At 33.9% G+C, this 22,538-nt stretch overlaps 4 protein-coding genes across 4 annotated transcripts; 2 read left to right on the forward strand and 2 right to left on the reverse strand.

The window, feature by feature from the left end:
- Window positions 1-1,036: 1,036 nt before the first annotated feature.
- LOC102587029 (UDP-galactose/UDP-glucose transporter 5B) lies at window positions 1,037-10,262 on the reverse strand. The gene is made up of 12 exons (XM_006363309.2): window positions 10,069-10,262; window positions 9,798-9,940; window positions 7,457-7,570; window positions 7,186-7,278; window positions 7,008-7,073; window positions 6,377-6,475; window positions 3,905-3,984; window positions 2,804-2,916; window positions 2,017-2,105; window positions 1,760-1,846; window positions 1,604-1,672; window positions 1,037-1,522 (listed from the first exon to the last, which is right to left on the reverse strand). Exons 2-12 carry the CDS (start codon window positions 9,900-9,902, stop codon window positions 1,439-1,441), a joined length of 999 nt encoding a protein of 332 aa, XP_006363371.1. The 5' UTR covers window positions 9,903-9,940; window positions 10,069-10,262; the 3' UTR covers window positions 1,037-1,438.
- Window positions 10,263-11,149: 887 nt separating this feature from the next.
- LOC102587356 (12S seed storage globulin 1-like) lies at window positions 11,150-13,085 on the reverse strand. Its single transcript, XM_006363310.2, has 3 exons — window positions 12,756-13,085; window positions 11,536-12,256; window positions 11,150-11,454 (listed from the first exon to the last, which is right to left on the reverse strand). The coding sequence occupies exons 1-3, from the start codon at window positions 12,949-12,951 to the stop codon at window positions 11,301-11,303; spliced, it is 1,071 nt and encodes a 356-aa protein (XP_006363372.1). The 5' UTR covers window positions 12,952-13,085; the 3' UTR covers window positions 11,150-11,300.
- A 1,601-nt stretch (window positions 13,086-14,686) lies between these two features.
- Window positions 14,687-16,494, forward strand: LOC102587674 (glutelin type-B 5-like). The gene is made up of 3 exons (XM_006363311.2): window positions 14,687-15,053; window positions 15,309-16,029; window positions 16,111-16,494. The coding sequence occupies exons 1-3, from the start codon at window positions 14,858-14,860 to the stop codon at window positions 16,262-16,264; spliced, it is 1,071 nt and encodes a 356-aa protein (XP_006363373.1). The 5' UTR covers window positions 14,687-14,857; the 3' UTR covers window positions 16,265-16,494.
- Window positions 16,495-17,174: 680 nt separating this feature from the next.
- Window positions 17,175-22,402, forward strand: LOC102587995 (DNA repair protein RAD51 homolog 4). The gene is made up of 10 exons (XM_006363312.2): window positions 17,175-17,351; window positions 18,351-18,430; window positions 18,518-18,633; window positions 18,713-18,794; window positions 18,994-19,125; window positions 20,274-20,384; window positions 20,485-20,563; window positions 20,951-21,021; window positions 21,768-21,917; window positions 22,120-22,402. The coding sequence occupies exons 1-10, from the start codon at window positions 17,264-17,266 to the stop codon at window positions 22,153-22,155; spliced, it is 945 nt and encodes a 314-aa protein (XP_006363374.1). The 5' UTR covers window positions 17,175-17,263; the 3' UTR covers window positions 22,156-22,402.
- The last annotated feature ends 136 nt before the right edge of the window (window positions 22,403-22,538 follow it).

Genomic DNA, 22,538 nt, shown 5'->3' on the forward strand with positions numbered 1-22,538 from the left:
CATTTTGACAAATCAAGAAAGGACAACAAATTTTTTCCTATTATACCCTTATTTACACTTCTTGAAAATTTCTAAAAGTGTATGTTGTTTTCCTCCAATTTATTTCACTTGAATTCAAAGAAGTGATTGTAATTTTGAAGTGAAAAGTTGTCATAAGGGTAAAATTGTAACTTCACTGTGCTAATCATTGTTGCCTTAATCTGTGTGTCATTTTTAAAGTGGACAACTAAAAAGGGACAGAGGGAGTATTTGTTATGTTTTCTTTATATGTCTATTAAAATATATTAATTAGAATTTTTTCTTTAAAAATTTTAATTTTAATTTACTTATTTTTGTTAAATATTTATTTTATTTATATGTTATCAGTCATTATTTTATAATTTTTAAAATAATTACTAAAAATAATAAATTATTTGAAATAATTATTTTTAAAAAACACGATAGATAATTGGAGATGAGTAAGTAGAAGTGAGTTTTCTATATGGAAGTATACGTATTTCATTTTTGACAAAGTTAAACTCAGATCCCCATACTAGTGGCACACTGTTTAATGCGGTGAGCACTATCATTAAATTATTTATATTAAGATAAAGACGAGGAAAATTAGTTAATCCTATAATATGCATCGGGAGAATCTTGTTGAAGATAATATAAATAAATAAATAAATATTTACTTTTTAAGTTTCTTATATGAGACAATTATATAACTAAACAAATTCAAATACTTGAATTACAATACTGATAGAAGGTAATATATACACCTGGAGTTGTCTTTTAATTTTTATCGTGCACTATAATATGAATCTATAGAAATCTGTGCTTTATAGGGCATAACCTGTGTTTTATGGTTTCTTTTTTTTTTCCTCAGACATAATTTGTACCTTCAGGCATAAGTCCAATAGTATGAACTAGTATAGTATAACTTGTACAGCAATTTTTTTATTTTTTTTAATAAGGGTAAAAAATTGTCTTGCGAATCAGATAACATTGAACAAAATTCCCCAGGGCAAACATTCTCTAGTGAGAAAAAGTCATAATTAAAAATACTTGGACAAGAAAATTTCATTAAATGAGTAGTAAGAACAAACCTTTTCTACTTGTGAAATCTTGAAAAGAGAACACCGCACTGTCTATATTACATCCTTTTGAAATACCCAAAAAAAAACATGGAAATATAAGTCCACAATTAATTAATTGTTTGAATAAAGATCATACAACTTCTATTGCTTAGTGAGGCTGTAATTTGACCTGCAAAGATTTGAGGAAGGCTAGTCAAAATCTTGCTTATGCCGTTGTATGCACCAGCAAGTAGCCTTCCGTATGGAATTCCAAAAATAGCACGCCTTGTTTAGTTAGTTACACATCTTTATCCCAGCAGCTTCAAAGTTGCAGAGAGATGAATATTTTTCAATTCACTTATTTTGTGATAGACTTTTCCTTATGAACCACCTGGGGCTTTAGTTTCAGCCTTCTCTTTTGTCTTCAAGAAGCTTCTTGCATAAAGGGATCCAAACACGATAACCTGAAAAAAGAAATCAAACTAGAATACTTTGTTTTTTTCTTTTTTAATTAAAACCAACAGAGAGACGACGTTGATGCTTACAGCTCCGATGCATTGCTCCCAGCTCAAAGGATGGCCAAACCACAAGCATGACAGTAAAATGCTCACCAACTACACAAATTTAATTTAATTTAATTAGGTGCCACAGTTTTAGTTTAGAGGGAAGAAGACAATTTTTTTCAAACTATTTCTGAATACCTGTCTTGTGGTCATTATGGTTGCAAATGTTAGAGCACCAAATGTGCGGATTGTGTAAGAAATAAAAAACTGACTTGCAGTTGCTACCTGCAACCGAAACACATTATCAGTTCGTCCTCCCAATTTCTCCATTTCAAAAGAAAAAAAAGTAATTGGTTTCTTGACATGCATCTTTCAGGAACAGCAAGGTTTGGTAACACAGATACTTGTGAAACCTGGATAACTGTTTAAGCAAAGCAACTCTACTGGGAACTTACAGTTGAAAGCAGAGCAATATCAAAGAAACAATCATGATGGCGGGATACAAAATCTATTGCCATGAGAAGATTGCATTGCAAAATTAGACCTGCATGGAAAACAGAGAACAGAATCCAGTTAGTATCTAGTCATTGGATAAAACCTAGATAAACATCACAAGTAATATAAAGCGTGACAACATTAGTTATAACCAGTAGTACCTGCGGTAAAAACTATAACTAAATAGCAGGAAGCAGGCAGAAAATTAGATATAACCAGTAGCCTGCATTGTGTGTGGATGTTTCTGCTAGAGTTTATAATCCACAATCATGTAAACAAAAGTGCATAATAAATCCTTTATAGTAAATATATTGTGTAAACAATGATATCAATACCCGAAATCTTTTGTAAATTCACAACTCATTCAAAACCAAACATTACTGTAGCTTGGAAGCTAACCAATCAGCATGTGTGACAAATTTTCTGTGACAAACTTTAAAAATCATTATTACATGAAAGATTTTGGGTAAAACATTAACCACAATGAGGTACCTAAAAATAAAAGCCACAATCTTCCGTCCTATGGTGCACATGAAAAACATAGAGTCAACTGGATATATCATGCTCAGTGAGAAGACACTCTAAACAACGGAATGGTTCAGCAAACTATCTTCTGGAAGTGTAAAGTGAATTTCTCAAATGTCCACCAAATACACACTCAATAGTTGTGAAGGCCTTTTTTTTAAATGGTACTGTATTCAATAGTTGCATAGGCTTGTTACCCAATTCCAAAAAATTAGATCTTACCGGTGAAACTAAGAAGACACGAACAGACCGTTGTATAGAATATTTGATTGTGTATTTCCATATCATAGCCTTTAAAAAGTTTGTCCTGGAAAGTACTCGTGAAGCCATCAAACCTGCGAGATCAGATGACTAATAAAGCTTGTAACATCCCAGAAAAAATATGCAGACACCAGCAAAGTGCAAACATTCAATTTCCTAGGAGGAAATAACAATATATGGTGTTGCTCCTTTAACAGATAGCTATCTTAACAACATAAAAAGCAAAATTATAACCTGCGCAAAACATCAGAAGCATATTGGCACGATCGTTCTTTCAAGAAAAAGAAGTCTTCCATTGAAATATTAGTTGTCCCCCAAAAAAGGCAGGGAAAAGACGGAACAAAACTGAAGAATGAAAAAATTGCTAAAAGTATATTTTCTTTCTGATGTAAAATTTTGTAGATGTGTTTGTCTTGAGTATTTGATATATATGTGACTCGTGAAAACCAAGATATTTTTAATAATTTAGTTTATGTTAACATCAAAAATTTCATTCTGACATGCACCAAATAACCTTTCTTGCATTTGCACTTCAGTGGAGGTGGAGAACCATGATTTTGACCATTACATTTCACTCAGGTGTTTTCACAATTCTTCAGTTGACCAATTAATTAGGCTTTGAGGGTTGGACCACAGCATCGAAAAGTAGAATTATCCAATCGACAAGGGAAAGACATGGAGTAAATTTGAGAATGAGAAATAAGTAAAAAAATATGATCCAAATACAATTTTTAAACAGAAATATTTTTTCGACAGTAAATATGATTTAGAAAAGGATTCAGTCAGTCATTCTTTTGGTGATATAACAGAATAAGTGAGATGATGCAGTGAGCAAGTAAAAGAGAAGCGATCAGTGTGTAAAATTTCAATGCACAATATCAGTCAAATTCACACTATGAGATGGTAAGTTGAAAGCCAATTTTCTACAAGGTCGGGTATTCAATCTTCTTGAGGAAACAAATCTTGACATTTAGCAAATCCAGATCCGTAACTTAGCATTTTGTTAACCCAACAACTAAAGGTTTAAAAATGCTGGAAGATTCTGAGAGTTATAATTCATACCCAAGATAGCCTATCATCAGAGAAACTCCCCAGACTGTGTTTTCCCTTCCTCTATTGAAGGGACTGATGTCACCTGCACCCTTAGACCAAACACAGAAAGGCAAAAGCATTACCAAGTGGAGTAATCGTAGAAGCTAATGCAAGTCCAGAAATTAACAAGCCAAATACAAGCATGGCTATCAGCCAATCCGAAAAAAATTCTTTCAGTAATAATTTTACAGGAAAAATGGAATTAAGCAGTATACAGGAAGTACACATCATTAACGAATTCTGCAAGCTAGAGCTTCTTTCTAAAAAATTAATCCAGTCCTCTCTACTAGTTGGGGTATTGTTAGCGCTCCAAAAATATACAAAAACATGAATTTAGCAAGCATATTTATTTTGGAGAATCAGTAAAACTATGAAAACTTGTCAATTGCTGGTAATAATATACAACAAATGGTTTAGGTGACACAATTAACAAGATAAACCGCAGCATCCACTTTAGCTTTTCCAAATCAATCTCGTGCCTCGTGGCAGTTTTCATTCATTCTAAAAGATGGAGACAAAGAACTACCCATTCTCGTAGAGTTGTAGGGAGGTATAGCACAACACCTAAGAACTTTGATGTTGCTTGCAACTTGCAAAGAACAACAAATACTCCCACTGTCCCATTTTTTGTGGCACCATTTGACTTGACACGGTGTTTAAGAAAAAAAGGAAGAATTTTGGAACTTGTGGTCTAAAACAATTCTTAGATATTTGTGTGGTTGAAAATCATTTCATTAAGGGTAAAATGGGTATTTTAAAGTTAAATTATTACTAATTATAGTAAGGTAACATTCTTTTTGGGACGGACTAAAAAGGAAAGGGTGCCACATAAAATGGGACGGAGGGAGTAGAAAATTTTGTTAAATGATCTCTGTGAACCAAAAAATCTGACCATCATCTAGAGCTACAACCATTCCACAGTGAGGACATGGCATGTGCTCTTTAAACATGGATGCTATATTTCTGTGTTGTTGGAGGTCATAAATAAGAAGTATGTTTTAATTTTAGAATTAAAAAATAAAAATACAAATTATCTATGATATTTCAGTTCTTAAAAAAGTTGAATTCCCCAAGGCCATTATACCTTCTAATTAACCCATGTTCTATGTGAGTTCACATTGACCAACTTTTGGGACTAGATTTAAGGAAACAGTAGCTCATGCACATGAAAACTTCAATACATTTGATTGTTGACACTATTAAAATGAGCAAGTAACATAAAACACAAACAAGAAAATAACTGTTTCACCTAAGAACCTAGTGAAACCATAGTTTAAGAGATGTTGTACTCAATGACTGCCCAAATAGCAGGAGTGCTGCAATATCAAAGTGCTTGTGTCTCAGCTAGTTAATAGTTTTGATAGGATACTTGGACGTCATGACTCCTTGGTGGTGAAATTCAGTTACTTATGCAAGACTCAAGGGCTCAACCGTTAACATGTTTGCTAGAAGTCTCTTCTGGACAGCCAGAAAACTATGACTTTGAGATTTTCAACTTGGAGGACCCTTATGCTCAACAAAAAAAGAAAGCACTGGGGCACCATTGTGCAGTTTTCAATAGTGGGAGCATGAAGTTTAGCTTCAGGAAAGTTTAAACTTAGGGGTCGGGCCTTCTGGGTAGTTTTATCAATAATAGGAAAAAAAATACGCTCTGAAACTTGAGTTTATTGATACTTAGGTATCCAATCCAATCGTTGGACTTTCCAACTGCTTCAGAGACTAATTAAGTAGTGCAACTTAAGTTTGGCTATATGTATACTTCAATTTTCCCAACAACCTCGTTAACTAAAATGTAGCAATTCTCATACTCAACTCAGGATGCAAGTTCAGATCTTTTAGAAAGATTTGCGAAGAATGATCTTCTTTGTATTTTTTGGTTAATTTGGAGGGGAAAATTAGTATCATTTGAGGGTCTGGAAATTCTTTATGGAGTTTTCTGACTTGTCCCCTGCCGCCAAAAAATAGAAAAAGAAAAAAATATATGAAAGACTAAGCAGCAGGTAGATATAATCAGAACTGAGAAGTTGAACAAAAGAAATCATTTCTTGAATTTGAAATTGAAGGCATAACATGATCTCATGTGGATGACAGGCTGATTTACCAGGAGGTGCTTTGAACATCAACAGTCAACGGATGCATCATCATCTTAAATTGGTTTTAAGGTTTTTTTGTGTTTTGTACTGAATGAACATGGAAAAGCATGAGATCATTCGGCAGTTCTCAAAGATGATAGAAGACAAATTCAGTAATTAAAAGATGATACCGTGGTTGACATTAAAAACACATCATTTATGAAATATTTTCGAAAATGTAAACATCATTTATGAATGTTTGACATGATCAATATATTCTGAAAAGTGAAAACAATTCTTGAAATAATTTGAGAAAGTAGCAATTTGTATAATATCCAACAGGAAATTCAAAACAAGATATTAGTAATACCTGATACAGAATAAATAATGAACAACCCAGAGTTACTAGGACTGCCAAAAGATAGTCCTGTCCTTGGTACTTCTTTTGCATAATGATAGCACCCCAGATCTGCATCAGCACAAAAGGAAAAGAGAAAACAACATCAACTAGAAAGGACAGTTAAATATTATGGTCCGTCTACACAAGAACATTGTAAGCAAGATGACATCTAATTATCAGATGCCTTGAAGAAAATTATACAAACAGACTTTTCCAGTGTCGGGGGTTAAAGGGTTCTTGGTTTGCTTTATTATATCTAATATGACACACAACCTAGCAAACTCCAATAGTTTTAGTGTTGCAATGAACTTCAGTAACATACCTATTAACCAGACAGTTGGATTTCAATTAAGAATGAGTAAAATTCTAGAATTAAAAAATGCAAAAGGATTTTCAAACTTCAAAGCACACCAATATGATATCATGGATGTGATTAATTCCAAACAAAATGCTTTGGCTAAGCCTAAAAATAGCAATACCAAAACTCAAACACGTGCAATAGAGCTTTATTCATGTATATATGAGAGAAGTCCAGACCAAGAGGAATTGCATGCAGTAGTTACTAAGCAATTACAGCAATCTATCCAGCAACTTAACTTACCATTACAGGTATCATCTTGGCACATTTTGCCAGGGTTTGAACAGGAAAGCTAACGTACTTGAGAGCCTGAAGAAAGAAGTCATCACAATAGCCAGTGCTTCGTTATATGACAAGTTGATAAATCTTCTAATGCTTTTAACTCATTTTTCAGTTCCTTCTCCAAATGTTCTTAGTTTACCTCATACTGACAAGTAGTTGTAAGGATGTTAGAAATAGAAACAACACCATATTTATAGAGTGGAGCTACTGGATCCAAGGCCTTCTTACTTGCCTGAAAATTAAAAAGAATAAAATGAAAGGAGCAAAATGCAAACTGTTCTTACAAATTCCTAGGAATAACAAGTAAATCAGATTAGAGAAAACAGAAGATATTTGCAGTATTATATAAGCCTTCTGCTCTTAATACACAAAAGAAAGTAGATGAACAAAGCCAGAAATCTTTCCACTACCAGTAAAACTCCGGCAGAGACCGCAGAGGTGGTAATCCGATTGCAAAAGACAAGAAACAATGAGTACGAAAAAAATTCTTTGTTTGGTCCGTAGGGAACTCTCATGATCTTTTCCTGCATGTACAAATTCCATCACCATGTTAAAGATAGAAAATACATATTATTGTAAATACGAGAAGCAAAGCTGTTTTGTTTTACCAGTACATAATGGACAGAAGCGTCAAGTACTGCAGAACATATATATATGCTATATAGGCGGATGGTTAAAGAGGCAATTTCACTGATGAAGCTACAGAAAGAAATTGAAAAAAAAAGAAGACAGAAAATGAACATATGCTTGGCTACTGGGATTCCCTTTTTAAATTAAACCAAATTTTCACTTAAGAAAGAAGCCTTTGGGAAGGAGGGTCAATCGAGGAACTAGATCTTAAAGTAGTCATCAAAGCAGTTTGCTTTTAACAAGGTACTGTGAGTCTCTAGTTAAATTACAAGCAAAACTCTATTTAGTGTTGAAATGACAAGCAACTAGGAAGCAACAAATTGTGCAGAGATATAAAAAGGTCTTTAGTACCCACTTTCATCATGCTGAACAGAAAAGACAAAACATGAGCCATATGATAATGCCTCAAACTTACAGCTGGACTTTACCAAATTTGAGCTCTTATCAACTAATGGAAAATCTAAAAATTGTTATTACATGTGTAGACAGTTTCCCCTAGCAGATAATTGTAAGAGAGAACATGTGATTTTCTCCCCACCTTTGGGATTACATTGGGTATGCTGTTTATGTTGAGAACATGTGATTTACTGACTCATTTGTGCATATTATTAGTAAACTGCCTGAGAGACTCAGCACTACTGCAAGATGTGGCCCCACTGAGTGATACACAACATCTATACCAATTAATCAACTATGTTAACCCCAAACTAGTTGAGGTTGAATGGATGAGATTTCTATGTCCAAGTACAGAAGATTCATCATACTTGGAGTATTTTTACGCTAGTCATCAACCTACAATAGCCTTCACTTTAATCTAGGCATGGGACGGACTTTGCTCTGGTAATTCCAGTCTCATAATCAATAGATTCATCTGATGAGAGAATAAACTCCCTCAATGAAACGTCTTTGCATGTCTTGAGATGGTAATTTCAATAGCTTAATTTTAGTTAACCTACCAAATAAGCACTTATTTTACGAAATACTTTCTCCGCAAACAAAAATGGGTGACAATGTTATACAATCCAAAAATAATGTATGCAGGCAGATGAATAAAGTGAAGCAGCTCAAACTTTACTAATATGTATATGTGATTCGGCTATTTTTTTGGAAGGACTTTTTTATATTTTATTTTATTACGTGTGTTCACTTGTATACTTCTTGTATTGTGAGCCATCCCCTCCTTTGCTGCAAAATTACTTCCTCATCAAAAGAAAAGTTCTTTATAACCGTGCTTGTACTAGGTGATCTTCATATCTTACAGCTTTCCCTGTTAAATTTTTAGGGTCCTCACCTTAAGCACAAATCTTTTTTTTTTATAGAGACACCATTAAGCAGAAATCTTGAATACAACAAACATTTACATTTACATTTTTGCACAATTCCAGAATAAATCTCAAATAAAAAATTCTTAATATTAAATAGGAATGACTGAATGATAGACTTATCCTGTTATATCACACAAAATATTTTAGTAACTTGTCTCTGTTGCATAGAGGTCAAATTATCATAGCAGCTAAAAACTAGTCATGAGTGAAGAAGTTATAAGAAGCTCCACCAAATCACTCAAAAGCCCATCCAAACAGATGAAAGCATCATTAGAGAGAACCATACATTACAAATATAACTTCAAATGTCTTAGTTTTAGTTTTTTTTTTTTTTTGTTTTTTGGAATGGTAAGTATTCATTCAAATGTCTTGTATTAAAAAACCAAAAGCACATTAGACAAGAAATTTCTATACTTCTTTTAGCTAAAATACCAAATCTATTTTGCCCAAACTGCAAAAAAAAAAACTTTAGCATTACCAAATTCAATGCAAGCAGTTAGAGCTTCCTGCACTTCTCCACAAACATCACAAAAGGCAGTTACTTTTCCTTTTTTTTTCTTTTCAAGTATGAAATACATAAATATCAAACTTCTAATTGTTTCTCCTCATTTTCTTTTAGGCATCATACAATCACTAAAATCTTTACGCCTAAACCCATCAACTGTTATATTAGCTTCACCTATCAAAACAAGATGTATAACGCATACTAGTTCTTGTAGCGGTGCTTATTACGCTTGTATTAATCGAACACACACACACACATTGTGAAGATCATGATACAGCAGAAGCAGCACACCTGTAAGATGCCATAAATGACGAGAGTAGACATGATTCCAACCACTGCAAAAGTTCCTTTGGCTATCTTGTTCTCCTTCAACGGCAACAACGGTGGCTCCGCCATATCCCATCCAATCACCTCCGCCTCCGCCGCCACCAGCTCTATTTATCAAAACAATAATTAAAAAAAAAAACAAATTAACCTAACAAGTCTTAGCATGCGCGCAGATATACATTTATTTATTTATTACAGATGTGCAGAAGCCGGAAATGAGAAATGTGTAGCTAACCTTGGATGAAGAAACTCTAGAATGTCCGTCGGAGTTCAAAGTTGCGTTCGCTGGAAAATCAACTCCGATAAGGAGAGTACTATCAGAACTTGGAAGGTGGAAGAGAAGAGTGAGATTTATATAATATAATATGAAGATGTCAGGGCAATCGCCGGCGAGTTTACGCTTTCCTCTTCTCGTTTTCCTTTTTTTATAATTTTGGTATTTTCTGTAACTTCTCCTAGTGTCAGGACACGTAATGAGTGACGACTATGTGGATTGTGGGTAAAGGGTCATATTTGCAAATTGCAAGTTTCGGAAATTATTGTGGGTAAGAGATAATAATTACGGAAATTATTTTATGACTTAATTTCAAATATATTACTTAAAAGAAATAAACTAGTTTACAATAAATATATTTATGTTTTATTTACATAAAAATAGTTAAAAAGTCACATGATCTATACATTATAGCTTGTTAGAAGTATACATATTATATATAGACTATACATGAAATATACTCTTGATCAACTTAAAATCACCTCTAAAGAGTTTCAAATTTAAATATGAAATACTATCATGTTTCGATCCTAAATTTAAATATGAAATACTCTCGATGTTTCGAATATTTTGATATATGTGATTACTTGATATTAAAATGAGATATCAAACTCCTTGATAGGTGAATTCAAGCCTCCAGCCTATGTGAGTAAGATGTCGGATCAAGTTAAAATTATGTTTGATTTTAAAAGTGATAATGTAACTGTGGACAACGAAATTTTATTAAATACAATCTGTAAGTAATTTATATTTAGCAATATTAAGCTATATTGTTTCGGATTTTCAAAAATCAAATAGCCATAGACAAAATTAACAAGTAACGTTAAGTTATTCTTGTAACGTTTAGTCTGATCTTGTATAACGCACAAAAAAAGTTCATCAAAGGTAGACAAGTTCACTTTCTTAAAAGTGATGGTATCATGTTCTATGATGCCATAAATCAATCTTCAATAATTTGAAATCTTAAGATATTCCAATAGATAGATATTATATATGAACCACGATTTGCTAATTTGATAAAATTATATAAAAGTTGGAAAAGTATAAGGGAAGTTTCCAATAGCAAATTTTAGAACCAAAGAAAAGAGCAACTAAATTATGATATTAAGTAAAGATACTACTTGTTCTTTCAACACAAGATAAGTAAATCTAAGACAGATACAATTCCCAGAGCAACTTGACGGATCAATCGATCAGTTTGGTGGCGGGAAGAAAATCTCTTCTGCAGTTCTCTTGGAGCTGAATAGCTTCTCAACATCCGGTGAGACCTTGAAAGCAGCCTGCAGCACTTGTGGGGATAGAGCTTTCCAGGTTGAAGTCTTTCCAGCCAAGTGAGTGAATATTGGACTGTCAAATAACAAGATAGTTAGAATAATCTGTTTTAGCACGTTATAATTTGACATAGACAATGTACAAAAACAAACATACTTGGGGGTAGTGATAATGGAGAACCAATCCATGCCATCAGGATCACCAATTTTTGAGACAACACAGAACCTCGGAACAATGAAGAGATTACCAGCTTTGAGATGTGCTTCCAGAACACGCTTACCATCAGGGCCAACAACCTGAACTCGACCACTGCCTCTCACAATGTAAGTAACCTGAAGGGCTGAGTCACATGAAAAACCAGGAGAGCACATAGCACTTCCATCCAACCTAACAAGATCAGCACCAAGTCCAACTTCACCAACCAATGGCAAGTTCTTGGTATTCAAAACAACCACCTTTCCACCACCCTTGATATCGACATCCAATGGGGCTTCCTCACAGTTGAGAACCATACCATCCCTGTTGGCTTGCTTAGGCTCGGGCATTTGGAAGCCTGCATCCAGCTTAACAATCCCCTTAGCAGTCTGGGAGCTAACTAGAGTCTTAGCAACACTCTCTTCTACATCCCATGCCCTGCTAACAAACTCAGTTGAGAAACCAGTGAAAATCCCGTTGGAGCCTGTCAAGTACATGTCAGTGAATGAACCAGCCTTGTGTGCAGTTTTGGTATCACCAAGGAAGAGAACCACAAGTTCGGTATCATCTTTGTTGTACCACCATGTTACAACACCAAAAGGAAGAGCAATAGCATCACCCTTCTTAATGGTGATCACCTTCTCTTCTTTCTCAGGAAGAACAATTCCAGCAACTCCACAACCTGATCACATAAATATGGAGTAGTACTAAAATAAACAGATGTATACCCAATGCAACAAAGGCAAGAAGATGTTTAATTATGAAAAACGTTTTTTTAACAATATAGATGAAAACAAACTTCTAATTAGCTCAGCTCTGCCAATTTATATGGCACCGTTTCAATGTTTATGAAAAAAAAGCAGGATTTACAGTAACAGATGGATCATACAAGACCTAGATGATGAACCCAAACCAATCAAATCCAAGACTAATCTAACCCATAACCTCGAACAAGTAGAATTCCATCAAAACCCCATGATTCATAAACAGAATCCCCAAATAAGAATTTCGTCTAAAGATCAAAAATTGAAGAAGAACCCACAAATCAAAACAACAAAATGCATGTCGGGAATAGAGTATTAATTCTAAAACAACAAAAACACAATAATCCCCATTAATCAGCAGAAAAAGAAAACCATTACGATTACCAGCAAAAAACAAAAAAAGCCCCAAATGGTTACCTTGAAGAACATAAGCGACCTTAGCAGAATCAGAGTAACGAGGCAAAGCAAATCCATTCTTTGACAGAGCAATTTTGGCAGCGCCAATATTTCCTTCCTTCAACATGGGAAGTTCATTAGGGCACCATGCATGATAAGAACCACCATCTCCTCCATAAATTTGCTTAGACAACTTTGGGGTTAGATCAACATCCATATCTCTCTTAATCAAGAAAAACTAGAGAATCGAATCGATTAGTAATTAGTAAAAGCAGAAACAGAGAAGAAAAGCAGAATGATTGTATACTCAATGAAAGTTTGGTATTTATAGACCGGAGATTTTCACTTCAAAATTAAGTAGGATTAGGACTTTAATTAAATTAAAGATAAGTAGGATTAGGACTTTAATTAAATTAAAGAGTTTGTGATTATACTAATGAGGAGGTTTACAGAATTTGAGAGTTTTAGGAGGTAATGGTCTGTCACTAAACAGAATAAAAGTGTGATTAGGAGACGTGACTTATTGGTGGAAAATAATGGAGTACTAACAAATTAAGGAAAATATTTCACGTGGATTATTTTTTAATTAATTTGTCGGTTACTAAATATATATAGTATTTGTTTCCAACAGAAATATCTGCAAATTTTATTTAAAAAACTATCCACGGTGTAAATTCATATTGTAAATTCTTTTCATATGAATTTAACTGAAGTCCAATTTTATTTATAAATAAAGCATAATATACATAAATATATCTTTTAACTTGATTTTCTTTCATATTTATCTTTTCAATTTTTAGATGTGTATAAGTATCATGTATGACGTGTGTATATATTTGTTCAACTTTATTAAGTGTATATATATGTGCACACTCAAAATTAAAAAATATAAAACCAAATTAAATAACATATATATGTATTATGTCTATAAATTATGAGCTCACTTGTTAAATTATAAAAAGACTATTTTAAAGGTTTAGTTTAGTGTCTCCAATCAAATGACGTGGCACAACACCATGCCATATTAAATGAAGAAGCCAATAAAATCATGCCACATGTTAAAATGACATAACATGTGTAGTTTAATTAAAGACGAATAAAAAATAAAAAATAGGTCACATGTACAAATGACATGTTTCAACCAATTAAATATCGACAGTTCAACTTTATTTTAATATATTGTTTGAAAATAGTTTATCCCATCATAACATAAATTTTAAAAATCTCATCCTAATATCTTTTAAGTTTTAGATAATATGATTATATGTGATGATATATGAATAAAAAGATTAAGAGTTCAAGTTTTATTACGTGATTGATCATGAATGGGAATCAAGTCTACGCCTGAAGTAACATGCTTATACATAAATCTAATAAATAAGAAAATTTTATATTTAAAATAAGGTGAACACACAATTCAGTTAAAGTAATATGACTCGACAAAAATAATACTCCAGGAAAACTTAAATATTAAAATATAGCATTGACTTACAAATATAAAAGAGAATCGTGATAGATAATTTAAAACGAAAAAAGTAATTGTATCTAATGTTAAACATTAACATGCAACATATTTTTCTTGCTCACCTTTATTTGTTGATTTTGGACGTTACGCGTCTCTTTAAAAATAATGATTAAAATGAATATTTATATCAATTAATATTTAGTCTTACATCTTGAAAAATAATTTTAGCTGAGTAATTAATATTAAGTGTAAAACAGAAAAATATATATTAAAAATAGTGGACAAATGAATAATTATCAGTAAAATATATTTTTAATAAAATAAATAAGTAAATAATGGATAAGTAAAAGTGAATGAATAGATAATCATGTAAAAATATACTCCATACTCCATGTAAAAGTGGATAATTAAGTAGGTGATAGTGGATAAGTAAAAGTTTAGCCAAGTAATTAGGTTTGAATATTTCATACAAAACCACTTTTAAGTAAAACTGTATTTCCGCAAAGCCCTTATTCATCTATAATACTGTTTCCATCGCTAACGGAATTTTGGTATTGCAATTTTCAGTCTATAAATAGCAAACTCTCATTGAGTTTACCCTCACCTCTCTGTTTCTGCTTTTACTAATTACTTACTAGTACTAATCAATTTTCGAGATATGGATATTGATCTAACCCCAAAGTTGGCTAAGCAAGTTTATGGAGGAGATGGTGGTTCTTATCATGCATGGTGTCCTAATGAGCTTCCCATGTTGAAGGAAGGAAATATTGGCGCTGGGAAACTTGCTCTTACAAAGAATGGCTTTGCTTTGCCTCGTTACTCTGATTCCGCTAAGGTCGCCTATGTTCTTCAAGGTAACAATTTTGGGCCTTTTTTAATACTAATAAGGTTTTGATTTGTGGCTTGTTCTTCAATTCAATTTTTGGGAATCCTGTTGTTTTGATTCGTGGATTTGATGATTTGGGTTAATTCGTAATCTAGGGCTTGTGTGATCCATGATAAAACAATTAATTTGCTTTTTGGTTATATATATACACCTTGGGAATGTTGTTGCATCTATTATACATAATGAGTACTGCCACTTAATTATAACATTACATGGATCTCAGGTAGTGGAGTTGCTGGAATTGTTCTTCCGGAAAAAGACGAGAAGGTGGTAGCCATTAAGAAGGGTGATTCTATTGCCCTTCCTTTTGGTGTTGTAACATGGTGGTACAACAAAGAGGACCCTGAACTTGTGGTTCTCTTCCTTGGTGATACCAAAACTGCACATAAGGCTGGTTCATTTACTGACATGTACTTGACCGGCTCCAATGGAATTTTCACCGGTTTCTCAACTGAGTTTGTTAGCAGGGCATGGGATGTAGAAGAGAGTGTTGCTAAGACTCTAGTTAGCTCCCAGACTGCTAAGGGCATTGTGAAGCTCGATGCAGGCTTCCAAATGCCTGAGCCTAAGCAAGCCAACAGGGATGGCATGGTTCTCAACTGTGAGGAAGCTCCATTGGATGTTGATATCAAGGGCGGTGGAAGGGTTGTTGTTTTGAATACCAAGAACTTGCCATTAGTTGGCGAAGTTGGAACTGGTGCTGATCTTGTTAGGTTGAACGGAAGTGCTATGTGCTCTCCCGGTTTCTCGTGTGACTCAGCCTTTCAAGTCACCTACATTGTCAGAGGCAGTGGCCGAGTTCAGGTTGTTGGCCCTGATGGTAAGTGTATTCTTGAAACACATCTCAAGCCTGGTAATCTATTCATTGTTCCGAGGTTCTGTGTTGTCTCGAAGATTGCTGATCCTGATGGCATGGATTGGTTCTCCATCATCACTACGCCCAAGTATGTTTTACATTTGTTTTGTTGATTCTGTTATGCTAAAAATATAGATTCTAACCTTAACTAGTATTTGTTATGTAACAGCCCAAAGTTCACAAACTTGGCTGGAAAGGTTTCACCATGGAAATCTCTATCCCCACAAGTTCTGCAGGCCTCTTTCAAGGTTGCACCAGAGGTAGAGAAGCATTTCAGCTCCAAGAGAACTGCAGAAGAGGTGTTCTTCCCACCACCAAACTGATTGATTGCGACCAAGTTTCCGTACTTTAGACTTAGTAATAAGAGAGAGTAGTGGTTAGAGGTTTTGGAATTGTGGTTATTGTTCTAGACCCCTTATGGTGTTCGGAACAAGTATCTTCGCGGCTCTTCAGTTTTTACAATAATATCTTAGTTTAATTATATTTCTATCTGATCTTTTGTTATCTATTAGATGTAAGTTTTAACTTTAAACAACTTTCATCTATTGGTGTACTTATTTCTCTTTAAGCTCTTTTGTGTTTGCAGCTTGCTATCTTTTGTTCAATAGTAGTCATGATCAACCTAAAGGGTTGTTAAATATTAGAGTCAATGATATTTAATGCAAGTTTTACCATTACTCTAACTACTGAACCTAATTTGATCAAAAGACAAAATTATGTTAGTCTGGTTTACTTTTTTGGAATTTTTGACCAAAGTAAGCTATTATAAAAATCAATTATCAAAATAATACGTTTTTTTAAAATTTTACAAAACTAGTATAAACGTAGTTCACAGTAACGTTTTAGATTATATTTTATTCAAAAAAATTGAATAACAAAAAAACAAAAATTTAACAAAGTAAACAGACATAATATTTTCTTCCTTACCTTTTTTACACATAATATTTTCTTCCTTACTTTTTTACTGTGCACTTTTCCGCTTTTAATATAATATTTTAATTTATTTAATTGAAATTAATGTGGATCCCACAATTATCTTGCAATTCCCGCTCAAACTTTACATTTTCTCTCCTTTTGGTTTCATTTTTCAGCCTTAACATCAAGCTTGGGCCCCACGATTCACATGTCAAAAAATGGGTGGAGCCTCACACAACTTTTATTGGTTGGGCCTCTACCGTAATAAAAAATTTCGAATTAACATACCGTAATTCTCCATGAATACTTAAATATTTTTCCTATGCACATTTTCCCTCCATCTTGTTTAGAATAACCCGCCAGAGAATAAAGAAGAAAAACTGGGAACTGAGAAATTGGAAAAAGTGATGGCGGCATTGAGGTGTTTGGAGTGTGATTACCCATTAATTGACTCCGATTTCCGCAATTTCTGTGCTTCTCACAACATTATTTCAGGTTTCCTTTTCTCTATGCTCTTATTTATACCAACAACAATTTCTCCATTTGTTCTACCATGTTATCTTTCATTCCAATACTGATATTATTTTGGGAAAATTTTCCTGTAGACTACGACTTTTATGTCACTTAACCCTAAGAGATAAACAACTGATTTTGTTAACTTATGCAACTGCTACACCAGTTTCAACTTTACCTGAGAAGTGATAGTACTTTCATATAGAGGGAAGCTCATTTTAGATCGAAATTTTATGCTTTTGATATGGTGAACATGTATCATAAGTATATTCTGGGTTATCCTCTCTCTTTGTTGATCTATATTTTGGTTTGATTGTGTGAGAAGAGATGACAAATTTGGTGCATGTCACGGGTTTGAACCCTATCACAGATAAAAGCCTAGTAATTAAATGGAGAAGGGTAGATGAGTGAATCAATTATCCACCAGGTTTCGAACTGTGCACCAACCGGCCCTCGAGAATTTCTCGGTTGTCAAGAAAATAACAAAAATGTCTCGGAGTTTGGTTGTTGTTGTTGGGAATTTAAGGTTGATTCGACACCTCCCACCCAACTCCATTTTCCTGTATAAGCTTTTTAAAAGAATTTGATTCCAAAATAGACTGTTTACTGAATCTTTTGAAATAATGCTAGCGCTAACAATTGAATTGTACTCCATTCTTTCAAATTTTAGTGTCCCAGTTGGTTTGGATACGACTATTAAGGTAAAAGTTAAAGTTTTACTATGGATCCAGAAGTGGAGATAAAGTCGTCTTATTAAATTTTTTGATGTTGTTTAGAACAAAATTGGGTGCTAAAGCATCTTTTAAATAAAAGAACTAAAAGTGTTAAGAATTGCAGTGGAAAAGTGTTCCTGAAGGGCAGGACATAATCCTAGGATACCCTCAAATAGAAAGTAAGAAAGTTAATTTGGAACATAGGATTATGGATAAAATTCAATATATGTGTTGTAGTCATATTATTTTTGTTTTTCTGTTTTTGCAGTTGAAGATTTTCTCCTGCATGATCTTTATGTGTTAGTGATTTCAACCGAACAGCATCATAATTCTGAGAGATTGAAGGAGGTTCGATCTGCCACATATGTAGTTTTCATATATCTGTTCTTTGGTATTCCTATAATGATCTGTATGTTCATTTTACTCTTAAAATAGGGAATCACTCAGGTTCTGACTATCATTAACAAGCAGCATCAACCATGGGTAGATGGTCAGGAGTTGTTGGATGATGCTTTACAGAATAAGCGCTTCTTACCTACTGGATGCAGAAGGTAACAATGCTTGAACGCCCGATACTTTTATATCTTCCTTGACAGTAAATGACTGATGAATAAGACTACTCTGGATCAGCATAGATACATTTCTTCATGGTGGATTAAGAGAGGGATATCTAACGGAGCTAGTTGGCACATCTTCCTCTGGTAAAACACAAGTAAGAGTGCATTGATAATTCTAGTTTTATTTTTTGACATGGAGGTTGTGCTGATTCCTGATGTTTGTTTCTTAAAGTTAGAAAAATCTTCTGACTATTGAAAAATCTTCTGACCGTTGAATTGTGAAGCATGTTTCATCTTTGAAGCCTCTTTTGGCTCACAATTCTGTTGCTGATTCAAGATTATATTATTGTCCAGATTTGCTTACAAGCTGCTTCAGCTGTTGCAAAAAGCTGGGGCAAAATCGTTTTCGTGGACTCTGGAAATTCTTTCTCTCCAAAACGTGTGGCTCAAATTGTCACTCAAACATCAGATCTTTCTGCCTATGAGGTCAACTTTTCTAGCCTTCTGATTAACCTAATTTATATATGTTTTCATTGTCTAGATTTACCAATGAAACAGATTTGTAGATCCTTTCATTGTGTGGCCTTCCTTACCTGATTTTGTTATTTATTGCCGGCGAAGATAGACTGCAATTCAGTTTGCTGTTTCACAAATCTTTATGTGATCGGAATACCAAAAGTATCCAATGAAAGTTAGGGTGGCATGGAAACTTCTGGTTAAGATTACTAGATATTTTCTGTGTATAACTGCACATTCTCTATCTTGGACATTGTTCGCCAGCCGAATCCTTTGTCCCTCTTTTGTAATTCATCGTAGTTGATCAACTTCATGATAATAACTACTCCAGCTCTGTCATAAAACATGTTTTTATGTTGTTTGATACAAAATAACTAGCACCGATCCATCTGATTATTCTTTATGATTCATAATTCCTTTTGAATAAATTTGAATAGGAGAACCATGCTGCAAGAAGTATCTTCTTGGAAGAATATCTGCGGTGCTAATTAACAAAAGAAAATAAAGTCAGCAGTCGATAATTTGATTTTCTTCTTTTCTACTACTGAAATGTGAATCAATCTATCTGTTGTTACAATCTATTGTTCCTTGTACCTCGATTATCATGTTGTTTAGTTGTGGTTCTGTTCTGTTACTGTCTGCTGTTGTTGTAACTGTTTTTGTTACTATCTGTTATTTCTTGTACTTCCGTTACTTCTTGTTGGGACTGCTTTGGATTGTTTTCTTGAGCCAAGGGTCTATCGGAAACAATCTCTCTACCTCTGAGGTAGGGGTAAGGTCTGCGTACACTCTACCCTCCCCAGACCACACTGGGTATGTTGTTGTTATGTTGACATGTGAATCACAAGGTCTGGCTTGCGTAGATTCATTTGCCAATTGGATTTTCACTTCTCTTAGTAGGTCAGATAGAGTATGCTTTCTCAAATTCAGTTACATATGCTGCATTGCATATCTACCGGGAAGTTGTTTTTGATCAGGATATGCATGCCACAAATTTTATGTACGTCACTGAAGATGTACTGTGTATGTTATCATTTGTCCACATGAATAATATGGCTGCTGAGATTATCATGCAAGTTTTTGTACCCAACTTTTCAACGCCATCTTCTCTTTCTCAGGTGGACAAGTCCCTTCAACAAGTAATGAAAAACATAGTATGTTTCTCAGTGTTTGACATTTTTACACTGTTTGAAGTGCTTCATCAGCTAAAGAACAATCTCAGATCTCAGGTTTTTGGAAATACAACTCTAGTTTCTCTACTCTCATCGCCTTGTTCCTAGATTAGGTACATGTCCTTGGGGCACTCACTTATGAGGGTATGATATGCAGAAAGATGAGCACATCAGAATGCTTATCATCGACTCAATATCATCACTCATTGCACCAATTCTTGGAGGTAGTGCGCATGGTAATTTCTCACTGTAGGATGAACTGATTATTTTATTAATTTAACTTGTTTCTTATATTTTACTTTCTTAAGCAATTTAAGAATTAACTTGTAGTTTGCATTTATTCTAGGAAGTTTTTTGTTTTTCATTTCTTTAAGGTAGCTTCTTGGTAAATGAGAACCCTGATTGGGTTAGATTCTTTTTCTTCTAGTATCCCTAATAGTTTGGCTTGAGGCTTAGTTGTTGATGTATGCTCTCAAGACACATTTTTTTTTTTTGTGTGTGTAAGTTCTCTTTCTTCGATTTTCTTCTGTTAAAGAGTATCCACATGTCAAAATAAAACAACCTTCTTGACAACTAATACTCGACATAACAACTAAAGGGATTGTTCCTTCTTTGTGAAACAGGACATGCTTTAATGCTTTCAGCGGGATTTTTACTAAAACGATTGGCACATGAACATGATATCTCCATTTTGGTAAGTTTGGCAGTACCATGACATTAACATGTTCTCTTTGTTTCAGCGTTCTTAATTCTCTTTTCTATTATCTTTAATATCTTCGTTTCAGTGTTCTTCATTCTCTTTGCTATTACTTTGATATCTGTTATCTTCATAACATGAGCTATTTTATCTGATAAGGAGAAGATCTGTGATTCTGTGTATTATTATTAAGCACATACGCCAGAGATATGAACTTGTCAAGTTGTAGTGTACTTACCATCAGCTCTATCAGTTAGGTTCTTAAAAAAAAAAGGATCCACAGTTCGTTTTAGACTCAACAAGTAAATTTCAGGTTTAATACACAAGATCCCATATCAAACCGTGAAAACAACCTTTTGCAGAAATATAGGATAAGGTTGCATGCAATAGACTCTTATAGTCTGGCCCTTCCCCTAACCTCACGCATAGCAGGAGCTTTAGTGCACTGAGCTGCCCTTACACATGATCCCATATTGTCCACCCGAACTTTTCCTCAATAAGTAATGGAGTATTCTAGTTCTACTTTCACTATAGGCTTTCTTGATATCCTATTTGTGAACCCAGTGATGGAGCCGAGATTTTTACTAATGAGATTCAAAATATAAAGAAGTAAACAAACGAAGAAGCTAAGGGGATTCAACATCTATCATAAAAATTAATTTTGATCTTGTATATACCGTGTAATTTTCCTATAGCTCCGCCCCTGTGTAGACCTCGTTATAATATTTACCCTTCTATGCTAGGTCACGAATCACATGGTGGCTGGTGAGAGAGGTACTTCCAAGCCAGCACTTGGAGAGAGTTGGAGAAGCATCCCGCATGTTAGTCTTCTGCTATCCAAAGACCACATTAGTAATATCAGCAGCATATCAGTACTTAGACACCCACACATGGTATGTTTCTTACGAGAACAACTCTCTTGTTTCAACTCGGTTCTCAACACCTTATCATACTTCATTTCACTAATCATCAACCATAACACCTGACTCTACGACATCAGTTCTTAATTTTCGATTTTGGTTTTATAAAGCTATAACGAAACACCATTACCATGTCATGAATAATAATATATCTAATAGTAAATGTTTCATCCAGGCTACTGGAGATAGAGTGGAGTTCGAGTTACAATGACATCAGGCTTTATAATGCCTGAATTTTTTATCAAAAGTGTCAACTTGATGCCGCTGCATCGTGGGAGAAATGTCAACTAAGGTTGCTGTTGGAGAAAAAAAACTAACTGTTTGCAAGTGCAGTAATGAGTTACTGTATAAGTTTTCTCAACTATTGATTTGTTCATGGTTATACTTTTTGGGACACCTATTCATTGAAAAAGATTATAATTGTTGCTATATTTCTATGGTATAATATCTAAATAAGGTTGAAAGCATATTCATAATTGTTGCTATATTTCTATGGTATAATATCTAAATAAGGTTGAAAGCATATTCATAATTGTTGCTATATTTCTATGGTATAATATCTAAATAAGGTTGAAAGCATATTCATAATTGTTG

Source organism: Solanum tuberosum, unplaced genomic scaffold (genome assembly GCF_000226075.1).
Source record: "Solanum tuberosum cultivar DM 1-3 516 R44 unplaced genomic scaffold, SolTub_3.0 scf00433, whole genome shotgun sequence".
Lineage (NCBI taxonomy): Eukaryota > Viridiplantae > Streptophyta > Magnoliopsida > Solanales > Solanaceae > Solanum > Solanum tuberosum.